General features: G+C 39.2%; 1 protein-coding gene across 2 annotated transcripts in view; it reads right to left on the bottom strand.

Annotated features, from left to right (window-relative positions):
• Positions 1-20,767, bottom strand: part of ALA3 (aminophospholipid ATPase 3) — a 177,269-nt gene extending 156,502 nt beyond the window's left edge. Inside the window, exons 1-5 of one of the 2 annotated variants that reach the window (XM_089989343.1) lie at positions 20,302-20,767; positions 7,221-7,286; positions 7,039-7,100; positions 6,757-6,838; positions 5,996-6,106 (exon numbers count right to left, since the gene is read on the bottom strand). In XM_089989343.1, the coding sequence (XP_089845469.1) occupies positions 5,996-6,106; positions 6,757-6,838; positions 7,039-7,100; positions 7,221-7,286; positions 20,302-20,514 (534 nt within the window). In that variant the 5' untranslated portion in view covers positions 20,515-20,767. The remainder of the gene's footprint in view (positions 1-5,995; positions 6,107-6,756; positions 6,839-7,038; positions 7,101-7,220; positions 7,287-20,301) is intronic. The other variant, XM_089989344.1, reaches the window with a different exon arrangement.
• Between the last annotated feature and the right edge of the window lie 894 nt (positions 20,768-21,661).

Genomic DNA, 21,661 nt, shown 5'->3' with positions numbered 1-21,661 from the left:
TGTTGTCTCTTGTGGGTTTGGGTGTTAGCCCTTTTGTTTGTTCATTAGTGGATGTTGTAAGTGCTTAATGCACTCTTTGCTTTTTCGCATATTTCATTACACTATTGACAAATTTAAAGGGTATGTGTATGCGCAAAGAGAAAAAGGTTCTCCCCCTGCTCCTCACACTGGATCAGATACTTATGTGCCTGTTGAAAATCTGCGGAGTTCAAATAGAGTCAGACATCCTATTGATAGGTGGGTCAGTTACAATAATTTTCCTATGGATCTTCAACTTTTTCTGCCTCAGGTTGATAAGCATGATGAACCCATAGGGTTTCATCATGCTGTGAAATCAAGCAAATGGATTGAGGCCATGAATGAAGAAGTGGAAGCGCTTCATGAATGCCAGACATGGGAAATTGTTGTCAAACCTCCTAACAAAAATGTTTTGATTCCAAGTGAGTTTATAAAATCAAGTATAAACCCGATGGTACTATAGAACGATACAAAGCAAGACTTGTTGCAGAGGGGTTTACACAGGAATATGGTCAGGACTATGATGAGACTTTAAGTCCCGTGGTCAAAATGGGGACAATAAGAATTATATTGTCTTTAGCCGTCAAACATGGATGGACATTAAGTCAATTAAATGTCAAAAATGCGTTTCTCCATGGAGACTTGAAGGAAGAAGTTTACATAGAACAACCTACAGGATATGCTAAGGGAGACCCAAGCACATATGTATGCATACTAAAAAGAGCCATATATGGTTTGAAGCAGGCCTCATGTTCGTGGTTTGAGAGTTTCTCCTTAAAAATACAGAGGCATGGGTTTTGTAGATCTCTCTTAGACCATTCATTGTTTATCTTCAAGGATAAAGGGATAACCTCCTTGTTGTTGATATATGTTGATGATATTATAGTTACAGGGAATTCAATGAATCACATTGAAGAAATAAAAGGACTATTAAGTCAAAGGTTTAAGATGAAAGATTTGGGAGATTTGCGTTATTTCCTTGGTGTCGAGGTAGACAGAAAGGATAGTTACCTGACCTTGACACAACATAAATACACACTAGATTTATTGAAGAAATTTGGCATGCAAGATTGCAAGCCTTTGTCCACACCGAGTGTCTTACATCAAAAGCTCAGTTCACAGGATGGAGATTTGTACCCCGACCCTACAAGATATCGAAGTGTAGTTGGTATGCTTCAATATCTTACCTTTACTCGCCCTGACGTTGTTTATTCTGTTAATCAAGTGTCGCAGATCATGCATGAACCACGAACAGGGCATATGGATGCAGTCAAGAGAATATTGAGATACTTAAAAGGTACCATTGGAGATGGGTTGGTGTATCAGAAAAGTTAGAAAAGAAGAAGCATGCATGATGTCACAATCTACAGTGATGCGGACTGGGCAGAGGATCCTAATGAAAGGAGGTCGGTTTTCGGATATTGCATCTTTCTTGGGGAAAACTTAGTATCCTAGAGCAGTAGAAAACAAAAGGCAGTGGCTAGATCAAGCACTGAGGCTGAATATCGATCAATGGCTGTTGCAACTACTGAAGCTACTTGGACAAGACATTTGTTGAATGAATTGGAGGAACAGATCTCCAAATCTATCTTATTGTGTGACAATCAAAGTGCCATTAATATATACAGTAAGACAAAACACATTGAGATAGATCAGCATTTCATTCGACAGAAGGTTGAAGACAAAGAGATTGATCCTCATTTCATTCCTATAGAAGACCAGGTGGCAGATCTATTTACAAAAAGTTTGACGAAAAACAGATTTTGGTTCTTGAAGAACAAGTTGTCCATGGTTCAAGACCATGCACAACTTGAGGGAGGGTATTAAGTATCGTGTAGTGTTGACCCAGCTTGGGTCTGACCCAGACCCAAACTGGGATTGCCCAATTCATTGACACGCTCATTGTGGCACGAATGTAAATATTGTAAGTTGTTATAATAATTTTGTACTTTGTAAACTTATACCTAATGTTAAATACAATATACCAGGGCCACGATAATCAGTTGTGGTATCGTGAACCTGTGCAGCATCGAGTTTTCCCTCTTCTTCTACCTTTCTTCTTCTCTTATTTTTTCTTTGTTGAAGATCAGGTTTGATGCAAATGTGCCTTCTAACATTTATGGGATAAATCTCTTGAAGTATACATCCTCTCGAGATAATCCCAAACTTGAAATGCCTTTTTAAATTTCAAATTATTGGCATTTATTCTTGTTTCCACCGTGGAAAAAATCTATGAAAGGATTTTATAATTCTTCATTTCCCACTCTTCATGCTTATTATTATATTCTTCAAAAGCCTTCTCTCTTTCTTCCCCATCAAGAACCTTAATTTCACCTTTTTCAATAATGGTGATTTTTTGTTCGAGTTCGAAAATAGTATCTTTGATATAGCCCCAAAGACCTTTTCTCTTAATATGGGCTTCCATATTGTCGGCCCAAACATTGAGTTTAAATCTGAGGGGAAAATGAGAGTCCTTTTCCCATATGGAAATGCCCTTGAGAGAAAGAAAGTCTTCAAGATTGAAAATCTTACCACCGGATCTTCTTTGAGCTTACTTGATGTATTGCGCTTTACTTGAAGTGATTTGCAAGAGCTTTTTATGCCAAAAGAATGAGAGTGAGGAATGGGTACGTTCTTCGAAGTGACCACTGTGATGACGCAATACCCAAGCTCTTCTTCTAGAAACCTTGCTCTAATACCATGTGAAAATGTCTTCAAAAAGACAACATACATAAGAACACTAAGTTCTTAATGAGAAACACGTGCACAAAGGCACAATAAGAACACTTTGAACAAATGTGCACAAAGGCACAACACATTCAAGAGAACACAAATGTACAAAGGCATAAAAAATATGAATCTTTATTCAAGATGTGGGAGAGCTTTTGCTCAATAGCTTAAGAAAATACAGAGGGGTTGAACCCCTATATATACACATGGAGACCTTGGAGGGGCTCCACATATAGACGTTGGAGGGGCCCAACGTCTATTGTGTGGGCCCCCCAATGGCCAAAAAGAAGAAAATACAACAACAACAACTACGCCTTCATCCCAAAACAATTGGGGTCGGCGATATGAACCAAAAAAGAAAATAATTCTGGGTCTTCCACATGAATCCTTCTCCTCCAATCATTTATATCCAATGCCATGTCCTAGGTGAGGTTCAAAGCATTCATATCTTTTCCTATCACCTCCATCCATGTCTTCCTAGGCCTACCCCGACCTCTTTTAACTAATATATTTTCACATTTCTCCATCCTTCTAACTGGAGCATCATTAGGCCTTCGCCGAATATGTCCAAACCACCGTAAATTATTCTCTCATCTTATTTTCAATGGGTGCAACGCCTACCTTCTTACATATCTTTTCGTTCAAAATCTTATCTTTTATTGTATTTCCACACATTCATCTCAACATATGCATCTCAGCTACACTCATTTTTTGAATATGATGTGTCTTGGCAACCCAACATTCTCTACCATATAGTAAAGCGGGCCTAATAGTCGTCCTATAAAACTTTCCCTTCAACCGCACTGGCATTCTACGATCGCACAACACTCCAGTTGCCAAAAAGAAGAAAATAAAAAAAAATAAAAAAGAGAAAAATGAAAAAATAAAGAAAGAGAAAAGAAATAAATTATAATCATATTCTTAAGGAAAATATGCGTAAAAATGGAAATGACATTTACCCTTTATATATATATATATATATATATATATATATATAGAGAGAGAGAGAGAGAGAGAGAGAATATATGTATATGTATATGTATCTCTATATATATGTATAGATATATATATTGACTTTATATTTTAACAGGGACACGATAAACCAGGTCTGGGGGTGAAAAAACACCCCCACCAAGTTTTTAAAAACTTGGTTTTGGATTGGGTTTGCTTCGAACCCGTAAAAATGTCTTCCAAACATTTCAAAACTGGGCTTTGGAAATGAAAACCCAGTTTCTAACCAGGTTTGAGGCATCATCCAAACGGGCCCTTAACAGCCAACAATGAAGCCAAATAAACATTATAAAGAAAAACACACATGCATTTTTTAAATAAAATTTGAATAATGCAAGTCAACTACATTATGATACTACCAAGTAACCAAACAACAAATATTACAAGTAATTTGTAGGCTTGTACCCATGTTATTATAACTTAATATCTACCTAAAGTAGAAATTCATTTCATTAGAAAGGGAATCCTGTGAAACAATAACAGGATATCTGCACATCACACATTACATAAAAACTAGGTGAAGCCAAATCCGCAGACTATCATTAACCCACTCTATCAGTTTCTTTTTCTCTTCCCCAAGTTACCTAAATATCCTTATCTGAAAATACTTTAAAAATATGCAATGATGGAAATACGTATTTTACTTGTCTCCACACTATGCTACCTAGACAAGTATACATTGATACGGGTGGCAGGTGTGGATAAATAAATGCTGAAGGCTTAGAAAACTAGATGCATGCACCGGGTGCACCTGCTCCCATCCACTAGAGACCATAATTTTCATTTTGTTGAGTTTCTTTGTCAAGTAATCCCTACAGATATGATCTACATAGATTGTCTAGTAGAAAATGAGTTTTTGATCATGTAACTTGAGGTGCATGCATGTTTTCCAAGAGGTGCAAAAAATCTTAAAGCCTAAAAGGTACCAAAGATTCACGACTTAGAATTCATTTTTTACATCCAAAAAACACAATTCAAAAGTGTGATCCCTACCCAATAAACTATGGTGAAACATCTATGGGGACAGATTGTACAGATGCAGCTTACACCCATAATTTCCAGCTAGATGGAAGTAGGCACACCTGGTCCACCCTATCTATTGAGAATGAAGTCATTCCCATCAAGTAATGGTTGACCATCCTAAGCACGTTTGGCTTTTTGTAAACAGAAATTAAGAACCCTTATCAAGGCCACGCTGTCTTTTCCTCAAGAATATTGAGCCTTAATAAAACTAAGGGGGTCGATAGAGCGATAACCATCTTTCCACCTAACTCTTTCTCCTCTACTTCTTCCTCTTCTATTGTCCCTCTTTCTTCTTCTTTCCAGCCTTTTTTTTTGTTTCCATCTATTACAAGCATCACAGAGTGATTTACAGAGAACAACGACAGTTTAAGGCCGAAACAAAGCATGAGCTTATGCCACCAAGTTGACGTTAGCTGCTGACATAATGCTAGGCTGGGTGAATGGCAGTTATGGCTTGGGTTTGCATGCACCTGAAAGAGCATTGTCTTAGAGGAATTATCAGCAGTTCTTGGGATTTTTAAATAAGTATTTGAATTACAATTTTTTCAAGTATTTTCTGCCGCTGGCTCGATTTGGTTTTTTGGGAGATTTTGAGCTTTTAAGGGGTTTTAGAACTTGATTCAGTGGCTGGAACCACTTCTGTTATCATTAAGAAAGATGGATTAAACCCTAGAATCATTAGATTAGAGGTGGTTGCTGACTTTTAATGACAACGTGGCTCTTGAGAATCTGGGATGGAGTCACATATGAACAAGAAATATACCACAGATCAAGACCCCTCTTCCCCCTCCTGCTTATTGTGTTCTACTGTCCATTTGTCATCTAACCTTCATAAGATTAGCGGTGTATGTTCTCATGTTCAGAAAAGGATCCAACCAAGTATACATTCAAGCCATCAAATTGAGCTTAATATTTCAACCATGCTAGGGAAGAGGGTAGCATGGCCCTAATAAAAAAATGGCCACTTAATCATTATCCAGGATACTATAGGATTAGACATGTATCAGCTAGAAAACACAATTCATCGTAGAAACAAGATCTAGGTGTCATAAATCAGATATCAACAACAATTATATCAGAATAATAAACCACTAATTGGAAGTTGATAGGCATAGATTAAGGTTAAATACTAAATTGGCAAAATAGAGTAAGTGTTCACAACAAAATTTTCACTGCACCATCTTACAAGGAATTAAAAAATGAGAATACTTACCCTAACAATATCTCCAACCTGCAGCTTTTTCCAAGGTATGGTTACCCATTTTTGTTCAACCAATATATCAATGGGACTACCGTTTATCACCTTGTCATTATTCAGCCGTTTCTGACATCAACATAATTGAGAAGAACTATTATCAGCTTAAAAAAACCACCACATAACAAGCTGAAAAAGAAAAGCAACATAGCTACCAGGGAGTGAAAATGAATACAAGAACCGATGCATGAAGCGGAAGTGGGGAAGCAAGTGTTAAAAAGTAGTATAAAGCATGAAGCGGGATTCACTTAGGAAGTGATTGTTAAAGCATGTGAGAAGCGAAAGAGTAAACATGAAGGAAACAAAGGAGAAGCGAGTGGGAAGAGAAGGGGAAGCAAAAAAAAAAATATTAACATGGAAAACACAAAAAAAAAATGGGAAAACAAGGGACACAAGTGGCAAGCAAGTGGGAATCTATAGAAATTGAGTGGGAAGTGAAAGAGATGTAAGAGGGAAGAGAATTGAGAAGTGAGTGGGAAGTGTGCTTCCCACAAATGGGAAGCGAGTTTCCCCCACACTTCCCCCTTTTGGGAGAAGAGTGGAACTTTCTGCTTCAGAAGCGCGCTTCCCACCCTAGAATACTATGGAAAAAACTATAAATACTAGTATTGCTTGCAGAATATTCTCAAAAAATCCCAAAATTTATAGTCAAAAAGTAATTAAAAGCATATAGTGAATCATTTTGCAACTGATAAAAGAAAGTAAAGAATTTCACTTACCCAATCCTCAAATGCTTCCTTTACAAGTGAAACAAACAGTACAAGGCTCAGCGGGACCACATTTGTGACAGGATGCACAGGGCTGCATATGACCATGAATGTTTATGGAAATGAAGATCTATGCAGAAACATGAAGACAGCTACTTTAACAGCATTAATCCCTCTAAAATATGATCATCACATATGCATGACACCAGGAACTCTATCAGGTTATATAGCTACAAAAAATTTCAGAGATCCCAGAAAGGAAAGAGAATTCATGATTTAACAAAAGGAATTTACCTGATTGGTGTTGTAGATAATATAGATATCATAAGAAAGTACAAATTTGCCACCCGCCTGAACTGTTAGTTCATCAAAATAAAACATTCACAGAAGGATTAACTAACAAAATAAACAATTAGACAACAGTGCAATAACATCAGAGAAAAGAAATTTCTTTCTGCAGGCAATAAGCATCTCACCTGCTCAAACAGACCTTTGGGGAGGAAGGTTAGGATGTTGTATTTTGTTGTTGATATAGAATTGCCCTGAAAGAAAGGAAACATGTGTCTCATTCAACAGATTCAGCGCAACATAAAAGGGCATATCATTACTCAAAAGATATGTATGGCCAAAAGTAAGCCAGACAATCCTTTTTGAGATTTTTTTTTTGAAGAAAAATTTAGACAATGATCATTATCCTAAATTCGCCTAACAAAACAATCTATTGCTGAAGGAAAGGGATTACACTTATCAATGATTATTACATTTTCATTTATGTGTGTACCTTGGATGATTAATCAGAACCAGTGTTATTAAAAACGCGCCTCAAGGCGCAAACAGCGCGCCTTGCCTCAAGGCAAGGGCCTTTATGCCTTGAGGCGCGTATATATAGTGCAAAACCCTCGAGGCGCCTCATACGCCATGAGGCACACGCCTTGAGGCGAGGCGCGCCTCAAACTGAGGCGTGTACGCCTGAGGTTTTTGGTTAAATGAGGGTCAAAGCCCTCATTTGACCAAAAATTAGGGTTTAAAGTTTAAACAAACCCTAATTCATCATGAATGCCTGAGTCTGTTCATGATTCTATTTTATTTTCGATTTATCGCATTTCCTGTACGAAGGAAATGCAGGTGACTTTTGTTTGGTTGATGCACTGCTATGGACGCGTTTATGGCTGGAGGAAATTCTTCCTGTATTTCTCTTTAGGAATCGTGCATTTGGTGCGTTCTTGTGCGGCTGCATTCTGATTTGGACTGTGATTTGTAACAAGTGTGGAAATTGTGAGTTACAGAAACAAAGAAATGAGTGATTAAATCACATATAGTTTTTGAATCAAGTCTTTGCTTCTCTGCAATCTGATTTACCTGTGTTTCAACATTACTTGTGTTTTATTTGTAAAATGTGCTTTGGTGTAGCATGCTGTTTGTTGGCAGTTCTGTATTAAGTTATAAACTCTGCGTGTGCGTACGTTCTTGTGCAATGGGGAAATATTGACTACACTCGACTGTACTGTACACTCTAGCAGAAACATGTGGTGCAATCTGTGTATGAGAAATCTGAACCCACAGGTATTCAGCACAGTTCGTTTATTGGGAATATCTCTTTGGATGTAGTGGTTCCAGCATAAAAACATGAATTTTCGGGCATGAAATTTTAGGGTTCTGGGGGTAATAGATACTTGAAGTTTAAAAAATATCTGCTTGTACAATACAGCTGGATCATTAACATGTTTTTGACTAAGAAAATCATTTAGATCATATCCCTAGGGCTTCATCTAGACAAAGTCAATAAAATTGAAAAAGTAGGTGGTTTGCATTAGAGTACAATATAGTTGAGCGGAACATATATATATATATATAGTCACTAGAACATGAGCATTTCCAACACTTTTTTTGCAAATCCGACCATGTGGATGTGCTTGGCATGGTGAACTTGCTAGGAATCAACCATTGGATCATGTATTTTTGGCGAAAAAATGTGATTTTTGGTTGCTTGTGAAACTTGTGGATAGAGAAGACCAGAAAATATTGCTTTTGGGCAATGGTGCATCGTGTGGCATGTGGTTCAGTTAGGCATTTTTTCAGAACTTTCAGCACTGTGCAGCATGCAATAATAAAATATCTCTACGGAGGGCTGTCTATTAAGAAGGGTATGTCCTATAATATTTGAGTGTATGTGTTTCAGAGTTTGAAGATTTTGATGCTATAAAATGTAGCAGTAACTTGCTAAATCGTGCATGATATCCCAAATTTTGGTGCTGTACATTATGACTGTATGCCAAGAGACATCATATTCAAAAAATGAGTGTAGCTGAGATGCGGATGCTTAGATGGATGTGTGAAAATACAATAAAAGATAAGATTCGGAACGAAGAGATACGTAAGAAGGTAGGTGTTGCACCCATTGAAAATAAGATGCGAGAGAATCGTTTACGGTGGTTTGGACATATTCGGCGAAGGCCTAATGATGCTCCAGTTAGAAGGTTGGAGAAATGGGAAAATATATTAGTTAAAAGAGGTCGGGGTAGGCCTAGGAAGACTTGGATGGAGATGATAGGAAAGGATATGAATGCTTTGAACCTCACCGAGGACATGGCGTTGGATAGAAATGATTGGAGGAAAAGGATTCATGTGGAAGACCCAAAATGAATTTCTTTTTTGGTTCATATCGCTGACCCCAATTGTTTTGGGATGAAGGCGTAGTTGTTGTTGTTGTACATTATGACTGTACATTATGACTGGAGAGTGCACATACCAAACTATATCTTTGATGAATGTGTTATAGTTCAGGATCTGGAGCATAAGGACTGTTCAGCCTGTTTTAATTGTGAGTCAAAGAGGTTAGTGATGCCATGAGGTTTGGTTATAATCACAAGTGACTTGATTAATGTTGCTTATAGCATGGGTTATTCAGTAAGGGCACTCTTTATTGCTTTACCATAGTTGAGCCATAACAAAATGTGTAGGTTGGCTAACAAAACCCATTCATGATGTGTTTATATGTAATCACTATGGTTGGTCAACATTTGGGAGTGATATATAATTTGTGACATCACATTTTTTTTCATGTTACTTAGTCTTTGATCTGGTGGAAATAATGAGTGTGATTGATTTGGTTATGATTTATTTGAGATTTTTTATTTCTTGTTGGTTGTTGCTTCATCAATAAAGCATTTTTTATTTACTTATAATTTTAGATATTTTTTATAGTTTTTTTAAGTTTAAAAATTTTTTTTGAGGCTTACGCTTTACGCCTCGCCTCAGATTTTGGTGGAGCGCCTCGCTACGCCTCAACGCTTTTCACAACACTGATCAGAACTCATCCACTGATTCTTTTTTCAAGGAGAAAGCACTTATCTATTATTTTTTTCTTAAGTAAATTGAACAAGTAGCTAGTTGATAAAGAAAACACTATCGCGTTGTCCTCTGTGACTTATAATCTCCTATTCCCCTCTAATCTCTTCCATTTTCTCTGCTTGTTTCTTCCCTGTTTTCTCATCTCTTCGACCATTCCCTTAGATGTAACATTGCAACAGAATAACAATGTGCCTCCATCCAAGTCTTTGTCTAGATCTTCCTTGCCATGGATCCCAAGCAACTTTACATAAAATATAGATTGTCCAACTGCTGCTTGCTCGGTTGAAGAAATCAATTAGTTCATAACTTATGCAATTCCAATCTTTCATAAGGATAATCTGACCTTTTGGTTGATAGCGAGTGTGTATTGGTGTGAAGAAAATATGCCTCATTGTTTTATGTGAAACTCACAAAAGAAGAATTCTTATTGGAAAGATTACTTCTGTGTGTAATTTTTTGTTGCACCATGACTCTAATCCTTTTCCTAAAGGCACGGTATTGGTAGTAGGCCTTCTCTCACACAACAATGTTTGTGTGGCTGATTTCTACAGCAGAGTTCCAGCGAATCTTATGCTATAAAAAAGTGGAGACTTGCAGCGACTTATTTGTATCATGCCATTTTTTCAAGGGCTCTTCCTTTTGACTTTAATAGATATCCAATTAAGTATCCATCACACTTGTATTAGATGGCTGGTTTTAGCACCTTAGGCATTGAGGCACAGTCATAAATGGCACTGAATATGGCAGTTCCAATTTTTTGTGCCTGATGACCTTTTCCATTTTAAAAAAAAATGAGAAATCTGAAGACTGGTTCCTTAGTGATGACTATTTACATGTGTCTTCAATACTATGTCTACATTGTATTCCTATTAAATGGTTGGATAGTGATATTTATGGGATCCACTAGCCTAAATTGGTTTTTGTTCTAGTTATAAGCTTTTAATCTAGTCTGAGATATAGTTTACTTTTTTTCCTTTTCTTTCCTTGTTTTTCTTGTATTATGACTTCCATCACTTCTTAAATCAATATTAATGGAATTTCTTTTTTAACGTTATCAAAAAAGGAACCTGCCAACTAGACAAAGAGTCCAACTAAAACTTGATCTTTATGTTGGAGCCTTCTTGAGCTGAAATAACCTGCAAGAACATGATGAATTATATACTCCAGAATATCTATAAACCCAAACTTTTATTAAAACTAGAATGCATGGCTCAACTTGAAGGCCAATTCTTGAGCATATATTTTTTCTTGATTAGATAGTATGATAATGCATTACAAGCCCTTGCCACCATTTAGCTAATGGAGCCTAATCTAGTGAATCTAGCTTGCAAATTACCAAGCCCCAAGTTCTATTGGTTCGCTTCTTAAATGAAGATCATGGTAGAATGACCATTCAGTAGCAAATTCTAAATGACCCCCCCCCCCCCATGCAACTGAAGAACCTTTCCATAGCAGGAAAACAATGTACACGCATGGTGACTACCACCATTTCAACCGAAGACTTATAAAAGGAGAGTTTCTTCTAATATCAAGCATTAATTGTCTTATTCGCACAATTTTCACACTAAATGACTAAAGATCCTGAATGATGCTCCACATCAACCGCACTTTGAGACTCTTCACACAGCCCAAAAAGAAGAATGCTATCAACATGCACAAGCCAAGTAAGCAAGGAGTCTCCATAGTAAAATCAACTCACAAAACTAGTGAGAACTACTATTTTAAGGAGCAAACAACGCAGTTCAAGTTACATAATAGATAGAAGGATGCAGAGCAGATTCTCTTCACAAAAGCCCACATCTAGATCTAAGGAGTGTCCTATCTCTTCATCAAAGCTTCATAGAAAACTATGAAAAAAAGTTAGAAATGGATCTATTGCGCAGAGGTGTTGAAGAGTCATTTATATGCACAAACTTTCAAGGAGCTCATTCAAGGCTTATTGCTACTTGGGGCAAAAAAGGCCATTGCACCTTTAGAGGTTTGGGAATGACCAAGGACTATTATATACTGAACGGTATTCCTGGTGGGGTTGGGATCCTATGGGAAGCTCCTACTCAAAGCTCAGATCCAGGGTGCAAGTGAGTGGCAAGGGAGCGGGAAAGGCATTAAAAGGCCCCTACCGTAGCAATCGAGCATGTGAAGATGTGAAGAGTGTGCCCACAACTAGGTATAAGAAACCCACTTCGCAAAACTGGTCCAACTTGTTTTCTACGTGAAAGAGATGTGCTCTACCAAATACATTGTGAATGCACATTTCTAGAAGAACAAATCCCCTTATTAGCAAAGGAATTAAGTGAATTTCTAATGAGCTACCACCATGCTACCCAATACGCTCTCCCATTCAAGAATATTCCCTGGTTAAGTTAATTGTTTTAGAAATCACCTTCTCTAATCTAGTTGAGAGAACAATAGACATTTCTCACATGTGAGATCAGCCTAAACCTTTGGAAATATAATGCCTCTCCCAGATAAAAGATAATTATGAATATAGATTTATAACATTTATTGAGTGTGACCCATTAAAGTGCAATTCATTAAGAAGCATTCTGTGACTACCTTGTGAATTTCTAAAATCCTCTGGAAAAACAAACTGGATAACCATCTAAACTCAATGCTCTGCAAGACTTCAAATGGCTTGTATAGTTTCCTCTCTCCAAATGTAGATCCTAGCTCCAATTTGTTCTCTGAACTACCACAAGGGAATTCAAAAGCTATATGTTTACCATTAACACATACAAGAATGTGACATATCGAGGATTGAGTGTTTGGACTCACTAGAAAGTGTATTTTGGGGGAAAATATTCTATCTGACAAATTCTATACAATATATTATTTGTAATCTAGAGCTGGGGTTAATGCTAAGTTAGAATTATGGAGACAGACATTGGAAGCAAGAGGTTTTAAGTTGAGTAAGAGTAAGACAGAATACATGGAATGTCGGTTTAGTAAGCAACGAAGTAATGATGAGAGTGTAGTGAAGCTTGGTGAGCAAAAAATACCGGTGGATGATTGTTTCAAATATTTGGGATCTATCATTCAAAAGTATGGAGAAATTGATGGAGATGTAAATCATAGGATAAAGGTTGGGTGGATGAAATGGAAAAGTGCAACTGGAGTGTTGTGCGATCGTAGAATGCCATTGCGGTTGAAGGGGAAGTTTTATAGGACGACAATTAGACCCGCTTTACTATATGGTACAGAATGTTGGGCTGCCAAGAGACATCATTTTCGAAAAATGAGTGTAGCTGAGATGCGTATGCTTCGATGGATGTGTGGAAATACACTAAAAGATAAGATTCAGAACGAGGAAATACGTAAGAAGGTAGGCGTTGCGTCCATTGAAAATAAGATGAGGGAGAATCGTTTACGATGGTTTGGGCATATTCGGCGAAGGCCTAATGATGCTCCGGTTAGAAGGATGGAGAAATGGGAAAATCTATTAGTTAAAAGAGGTCGGGGTAGGCCTAGGAAGACATGGATGGAGGTGATAGGAAAGGATATGAATGCTTTGAACCTCACCGAGGACATGGCATTGGATAGAAATGATTGGAGGAGAAGGGTTCATGTGGAAGACCCAGAATGATTTTCTTTTTTGGTTCATATCGCCGACCCCAATTGTTTTGGGATGAAGGCGTAGTTGTTGTTGTTGTTGTTGTAATCTTTTGATTTTATAGAAAAAGAATGCATTGGATTAAATTACACAACGCATGATTTCAGCTCAATTGTCTTCCAGCCATATTCACCTATAGCCTTCAAGTTAATTTCTCGGTGAGGATTTTTTTCAAAGAGATTTTTAATAAGTGGGTTTTCTCGGGAAAATCTCAGTAGTTTTAAAAAAAATTAAAATATAAAAAATAATGAGAAAGACAATAAAATGATAGGTTTTGACATTTTGTATCATTTTTCTTGGAAAAATATAAGGAAGTGAGTTTGAAAAGCTTTTAAAATACAAAAAAATACAAAATTTTGGCTCAAAGTATATAAAAATAAGAAAATTTTCAAAATTATTGCAAAAAATATCATAATACTACTGTGATATTTTGCTGATAATATTGGTTGACCTGAAACTGTCAATTATATCATGATATTTTCAAAATATCAGTGATATCAATGACACTGCTTCCAGCATGCACTGGAAGCTCGAATTGGCATATTCTTGCTCGCATATTCACTCTTACTCTCCCACATTCTTTTCATCAACCTTATTGTCTACAAATAAACATACTGACTAGATTCAATTTTGCATCCGATTATTAATCCAACCAGTAGCTTAATGATGGAGTGAGGCAACCGTGATCGACCCTCACGTAATGGGTACTGGCGTGGACACGTTTTTGGTGCAGCTAAAGGGGCGACGCTGATACAATAATGGGCTGACGTTGAGGCTTCTCGATCAGCACACAGCCCACGTTCCTGGGTACCGATGTACTGCAGAAGGAATCGGTGTCGTCCCGTTAACAGACTGTCGTGGCTGCTCCTTTCAATGCACAGTCGTGCAGCATATAATAACGCAGGAACAACGTGAAGCAAAGAAAGGCTCGGTTTCACGTATCCAAACAACAGGGGGTTAAAGACTGGAAATGTTTACAACTTGATAATAGTATAATACTAACAGTGAAATGAAAAAAAAAAACCACGACTAATAGAAAAATCAACAAAGCAATGAAACTGACAGAAGAAAAGGAAAACGCAGTAAAGAACGTGTGGTTGAAACAAAGGCAAGAAGCTTTTCAACAAAAAAATCCAATAGTCTGTTATAGGCTAAATGTGACAGAGCAACGACAAAATAATCAAACAGAAGCAAAGAAATAACAATGAAAAGTAAATGAAAATGAGACCAACAATAGACGGAATAAAAAAAAATCAAAGGAAAGTTGTTGAAGAACAAAAAACGTCTGCTGCCAAATTCAATATTCAATGTCTTCCGCACGAAACCCTAGAGGGGGTTTTAAAGGCTTTTGGCTGGATCCGGGTATTGGGTTCGGCCCCGGACCTGATGTCGCTCCGGTGTGCTGCTGGATCTAGAGTTGTCCATCCCGTACTCTCTAGGCTCATGATCTGGAATTGGCACGCAACGGGACCTCTTTCCCATGTCTTGGAACCAATATCTGGATTGGATCCGCTGCTTGGATCCGATCCCCAGAGTGTAAATCCGGTCCCCTGCTTGGGTCACGGTGTATGGACCCGGGTCCATCCTGCTCTGCATCATTCTCCCCGGGTTGGGAAGAAGTCGGCTCCGACGACTGATCTTCTCCACAGTAAGCATATAGATCAGACACACCGAAGATAGGTGCTTCCATTTAAAATTGTGATTTGCTCCTAACTCTACAAACTTACCAATGGCCACATCTCCAGCTTGCAAGTTGGCACCAATAAATGGGATTCCATTATCATCAAGGTTGGCCACCCTACCATACCCACGGAGTGTTTTTCCAAAATCTACTGCCCCTTTCATTTTGCAATGCTTCCCTATCTCCTTCACAACGTCAACTTCAGATTTATAACTTCTGATATGCTCAACCCTGAACATGCTATGCTTTCAATACCAAAGAGCCTTCTTGAAGGACACCAAGATGAACATTAACAGCCACAATTGCATCCAAACCCGTCCACCCGAGTCTCACTGTTATGGCTCGTGGGTTTGCGGTATTAGAGTTCCCACGCACGGGCTCAATGAGGAAAATTGCGGCCTTCTCGGGTCGGACAGAGGAACCCGGGTCCCCAACATTTCTCGGTGGGACACCGGGACCCTGCAGGTCCGAACCAGCGCGGGGTGCGATACCTAAGGTGTGCGTCCTTGAGCCCAGGCCGGGGATGAGACCCAACGCAACGCTGTGGTCCTGCAACTCAGGCCCGGCCTGCGACACAGTCGCAGGAACCCGCTGCGCACCTTGGCGGTTCAGTTGGAGGGTACCCGAACGAGGGTGACCCACTGTCGTTGCAGACTCAAGTTGGAGGGGGTATACCCGATGGGGAGGGTTGCCACTACCTGCATCCCTGTGCAGGGTTTCCTCAACGGCTTCACATCGCGACGTGTGTTGGAGCGTCACCCAGGTTGGGTCGATGGTAGTAGCCTCAACAAGGTGGATCGCGTGCGCGCCTAATAGATTCAGTTGCACTGTGTGCACGTCCACCTTGGATTCAAGCTCTCCCAACCGTGCCTCGACCATGTCCATTTGCTTTGACAGACCGACGACGTCTCGGCTGACACGCAGCAGATTTTCGTCCATTCGAGTCATCATCTCCATCATACGCGACATTTGACCGTCGTTGCCGGTGACCTCCTACTCCCTTCCCTTCGCCAGATCGTTCCTCACGTTTGGTGGCATGCTGTCGGCGACGGAGGATGCCCGGTGCTCTGATACCATTTTGATGCAGTGAGGCGACTGTGATCGACCCTCACGTAATGGGTACCGACGTGGACACGTTTTTGGTGCAGCTAAAGGGACGACGCTGATACAATAATGGGTTGACGTTGAGGCTTCTCGATCAGCACACAGCCCACGTTCCTGGGTACCGATGTGCTGCATGGGGGAGTCGGTGTCGTCCCGTTAACAGACTGTCGTGGTTGCTCCTTTCAATGCACAGTCGTGCAGCATATAATAACGCAGGAACAACGTGAAGCAAAGAAAGGCTCAGTTTCATGTATCAAAACAACAGGGGATTAAAGACTAGAAATGTTTACAACTTGATAATACTAACAGTGAAATGAAAAAAAAAAAAAGCCACGACTAATAGAAAAATCAACAAAGCAATGAAACTGACAGAAGAAAAGGAAAACGCACTAAAGAACGTGCGGCTGAAACATAGGCGAGAAGCTTTTCAACAAAAAAATCCAATAGTCAGTTATAGGCTGAATGTGACAAAGCAACGACAAAATAATCAAACGGAAGCAAAGAAATAACAATGAAAAGTAAATGAAAATGAGACCAACAATAGACGGAATAAAAAAAATCAAAGGAAAGTTGTTGAAGAACAAAAAACGGTTGTTGCCAAATTCAATATTCAATGTCTTCCGCACGAAACCCTAGAGGGGTTTTTTAAGGCTTTTGGCTGGATCTGGGTATCGAGTCCGGCCCCGGACCCGATGTCGCTGCAGTGTGCTGCTGGATCTGGAGTTGTCCGTCCCGTACTCTCTGGGCACATGATCTGGAATTGGCACGCAACGGGACCTCTTTCCCATGTCTTGGAACCAATATCTAGATTGGATCTGCTGCTTGGATTTTATCCCCAAAGTGTAAATCTGGTCCCTTGCTTGGGTCACGCTGTATGGACCCGGGTCCATCCTGCTCTGCATCACTTAATAACGAGGAAAAAAGGGTTGCTTCTTGTGTATAAAGTGAAAGGGAAAGGGAGGAAATTTGGTGGCTAACCACTTGATTTCAAATCATGCGCCGATCTTTGATTAGACTTTCTTTTCTCCTTTCCTTTTGGTCCTTCCAAATAATAATTCTAATAATGTGGAATGGAGATGCCATTCATGAGAGAGGATTATGTCAGTTCTTCAATATTTTTTTTAACATTTACCATATAATAGTCAAAATTAGCTTCAAGATATGGTTGTGTATATTTCACAAGGATAGTCCAATTTACTCCCATGTTATGTCCCTTCATATACTACTTTCAGTGTGAAATTGCACAAAAATTGCATTAGAGTAGTTTGTTTTTTTACAAATTATTTCAATATGGGAAGACATAAAGTGACTACATAGGAGCATGAAGTGAACCAGAGCGAGTGCAAAGCAAATGAGTTTGTTATCCAAAGGCTAAATAAGCCAGTAATAGGATGCAATATGATCTTGGGAGGTGAATCATGGCTCTCTTATCCTTACAATCATAAGAACTGAGCTCTATCTATGTGGTGAACCAACTCAATTTATAGCCCTATTAGATAATGGAGCAGTTCAAACTTCAAATGTGTTTAAACACGTTACGAATTGCCAAAAACCCATTTCAGAGAAAGATGTTGGTGGGATGAATATACACCTTAAAAGAGTGCATAATAATTATGCATGCTTATCCTTAGTTTAGCATAAGCCATGTCATGATAGTATTCAGCATTATGGCATCTATGATGTGCCTCAGAGATACTTTCCCTTTCAAAATAAAGGATGATAAATTCTATAGTGGTCCCAAGTCTTTCAATGCTTGATTTCATTATTAGGCTCCATAAGACTCTTAAGTGCTAATGTTAAATCACTAATTCTCTCATCTTTGTCTTTTCCTCTTTACATGGCCTTGTTCTGCTTTCTTGATAGAAATTAATTGGTACCCTCCGCTTCCTTTCTTCCATAAGTTCATTTCTTAAAGGGCACCTTCTTACTTCCCTAACCCCCCATTCTAGAAGGAAAAGTAAGTGTTGATAGTGACAAAACTAGAGCAGTAAAATGCCAACAAAAGCCCTAAGCGAAGCATGCTTAAATGAGAATAATACCAGGGTGGTTAACCAGTTAACCTCCTAGGTACTCCTCATGTGTTATCCCCATTAAATTCTGCTATGCTAGTTTATGCCTTCTGTTAGAACTCGGTCCTAAGGAAGGGTGGATTCCACAACGGAGCTCTGAGGCTGGTTAAACTTACCCTCCTGAGGGGCCGGTTTTAGCAGCTGAGACCCGAGTTGTCTGAATTAAAAGAGGGAAAGGGAAAATGGAGGTGATGAAAATGGGTGATTGACCTGGCATGATTCCCAAGAGGGGACGTCTGGGGTCATTCCAAGCCAGAATGTCTGCATGACAGGAGAGAGACAACCAGTCATGCCAGTCTGCGTGAGATGTGGAGGGAGAAACTCAATCCTTCAAGTAAAACATGAACCACAAAGTGAAGAATAGAATTTCTCTTAATAAACTTCATTGATTCTAATCAAGATCAAAAGTACATATTTGTGGAACCCAATCAAGAAGTCTAAAGAAACCAAGAATCCTAAACCAAGAAAACCAAGAGTCCTAATTCAAGAAAGCTAAGAAAATCAAGAAACCTAAAAAAAAGTAACACTCCTAATTAAAGAACTTCAAGAAACCAAGGATCTAGAAGCTGCATCCCTCAGGGTTGGTCGGCTGGGGCTCTTGGGATAGAGTCTAGATCCAAAATGGGTCGGATCTGGGGCAGTTCATAACACCTTCAAATGGTTCTTGCAAGTAATAGATGCCTAAAACATACACATGCCTCCCCCCCCCCCACCCCCCACCCCCCACCCCCCACACACACACATTTAAAGCTGTTGATATTAAATGTATTTCCATTTTCCAGCTGTGTTACTTAGCTTTTGAAGTGGAGTGTTACTCCAGCCACCTTTTTTCTCAGAAAAAATGATATGTAAACATGTAATTCTTTCCACTACAAATGAACAAGTAAATGTTCTCCAGGTATCCTTTGTGTCGACATTCTATTCTTTTTCACTTTAATGCCACCCACGATGCTAGGTACAAAATGTTTGCATGACAATATGATTGAAGAGAATCATGGTTTGGTTTTTTCTACTTATTTGCTACACTGGGATAGGCATCAATCTGTTTGATTAAAGGCAATGTCGTCTTCCTTTATCTTAAGGATACCAGTGCCAGACGATTTTCCTAAGTTGAATTTGACAAATTTAGTGTCCTGGATGCACATAAAACCCCAAAATCCTAGCAGGCCAATGTGATGTTTTTCATTCCGCAGTAAAAAGAAAGTCATACGGTACCACACAAACAGAGGTAAGGGAGTGCTTAGATTCTTTCACTTGGAATACAAATGAAGGTGGAATCCCGTCGGGACCCGTCAATAAGCTCGGCATCCCTAAAGGATCCAGGTTTTGAATCGGGCGTATTTAGGTCATCTTCGAATCTTGAAATTCTTTTCGTTTTTCGTGAATCCGTGGAAAGCAAGCTCCAGATATTCTGCCACGCCAAAAACTGTGCGGATAAGCTGGGATTTCGAATTCCAACTCAGAAAAGTGGTGTTTGCACAAACAATTATCACCAAAACACTGTTCCCCAAACCGGAATCGAAACGCCTACCAGAACCCACAAAGAAACGCATTCACCCAGATCTCCAGCCCTCGATAGGAGATCATCAAAAACTCATAAGAAGCCGTCTCGTTTGTCAATCATATGAGCCTCGAGAATTTCGTGAATTCTTTCGATTCGATCGGGACTCTCGAAGAAAACGAAAAGGAGACAATTGAAAGGAGACTGGGAATACAGGGGCGGAAGGTAGGAGGGGAACTACCTTGAATCTGACGGGGAGGTTGGCCTCTCGGTCGTTGCAGTAGATGGTGCGGTGGCCTGGCCGCTGCGGCTGAACCCTGCCGAGGTGAACCGTCCGCGAAGACGTCTGCCTGTCGGTGACATGGGAAGAAGCCCTAGACCTCGACATGCTCCTTATGGAAGATCTCGACGACGACAACGACGAAGACCTCTTGATCCAATCCCAACCGTTCATCTTCCCCCAATTCCACCCCAGATCGCAACTCCACCACGGAGCGCCGCCCTTCCCTCTCTCCCTTCCTCCTCTCCGACGATGCAAGAGAAACTAACAAACCAGAGAGAGAGAGAGAAGCAGAGCGTGCACAGTAGGCAGGTTGGACGGAGTTTGGGAAATGGAATTTTTTTTCTCTTCTTTTTTTCGTTTGCTTTGGGTTGTCCTCCTAAGAAAGAGAGAGAACCGCAATTTCGTTGCCTTCCGCTTCCTTCAATCGCGTCAGCGCGCGTTGGCATCTTAATGTAGAACAAAAAAAGATGCTCAAGTCTTTCTTTTTCCCGTCAACGAGGAGGAAAACTCATGCTGCGACAAACGGACACATTTAAATGCCAAGCTCTTTCATGGTGTTCTGCCAGCTGTCCGAATTACACTAGTACTTTTTACGTTTTTTACGTGGCAATAGGTCTACGATAGACTTGTTCTTCAAATCAACTCCAAAAAACAGTTCTATGATTTTCTTTCTGAAAGCATCGATTATGTCTCTGGCCCCATTCCATATTAGCTTTACGAGGGACTACGGAAAACGCGTATTTGCTACTCACCAACTTTGTCCAGTGTTTGATTAGATTAGTATTACATGTATTGACGTCCTCTTTCAAAAAAAAAATATACATGGATTGACGTCGCTTACTTTTCAAGTTTAAACTCATGCCAAGTCGGGTAGATCAGGTCGGTCGAGATCCTTATCCTTGACATTACTTGGATCCAATTAATTTGAGTGGATCCAATTGTGCCTTCTAATATGGCTACCTTCTTACGACCACTGTAACAAATATCTCGAGATTTATGAAAAAAAAAACATAAATACCGTGATTTAAATGTGATATTTGCATTTTAAATGGCTATTTATCATGAAAAAACTGTATTGTTATTTTTAAATAATTTTTATTAATATTTCCTTATAAAAAATAGTTTCTATATTTTTTAATTTATTTTTTAATTGCCGAGATTTTGCCAAAAAATTTGTGAGATTTATAAAAAATTTCAATTTCTTGTGAGTTTTTGACAAACGAGATTTTTGCTAAAAAAAAACGTTTGTCAGTACTTCATTCCAATCGCTAGCTTTGTTTTCAGCAATCTGTTTCTCTTTTTTTTCAAGCATAGTGCA

This window comes from Nuphar pumila, chromosome 15, assembly GCF_984573655.1.
Source record: "Nuphar pumila chromosome 15, dmNupPumi1.hap1.1, whole genome shotgun sequence".
Taxonomy (NCBI): domain Eukaryota; kingdom Viridiplantae; phylum Streptophyta; class Magnoliopsida; order Nymphaeales; family Nymphaeaceae; genus Nuphar; species Nuphar pumila.
Note: the sequence above shows the minus strand (reverse complement) of the source record. Positions and strands in the feature narration are given on the sequence as shown.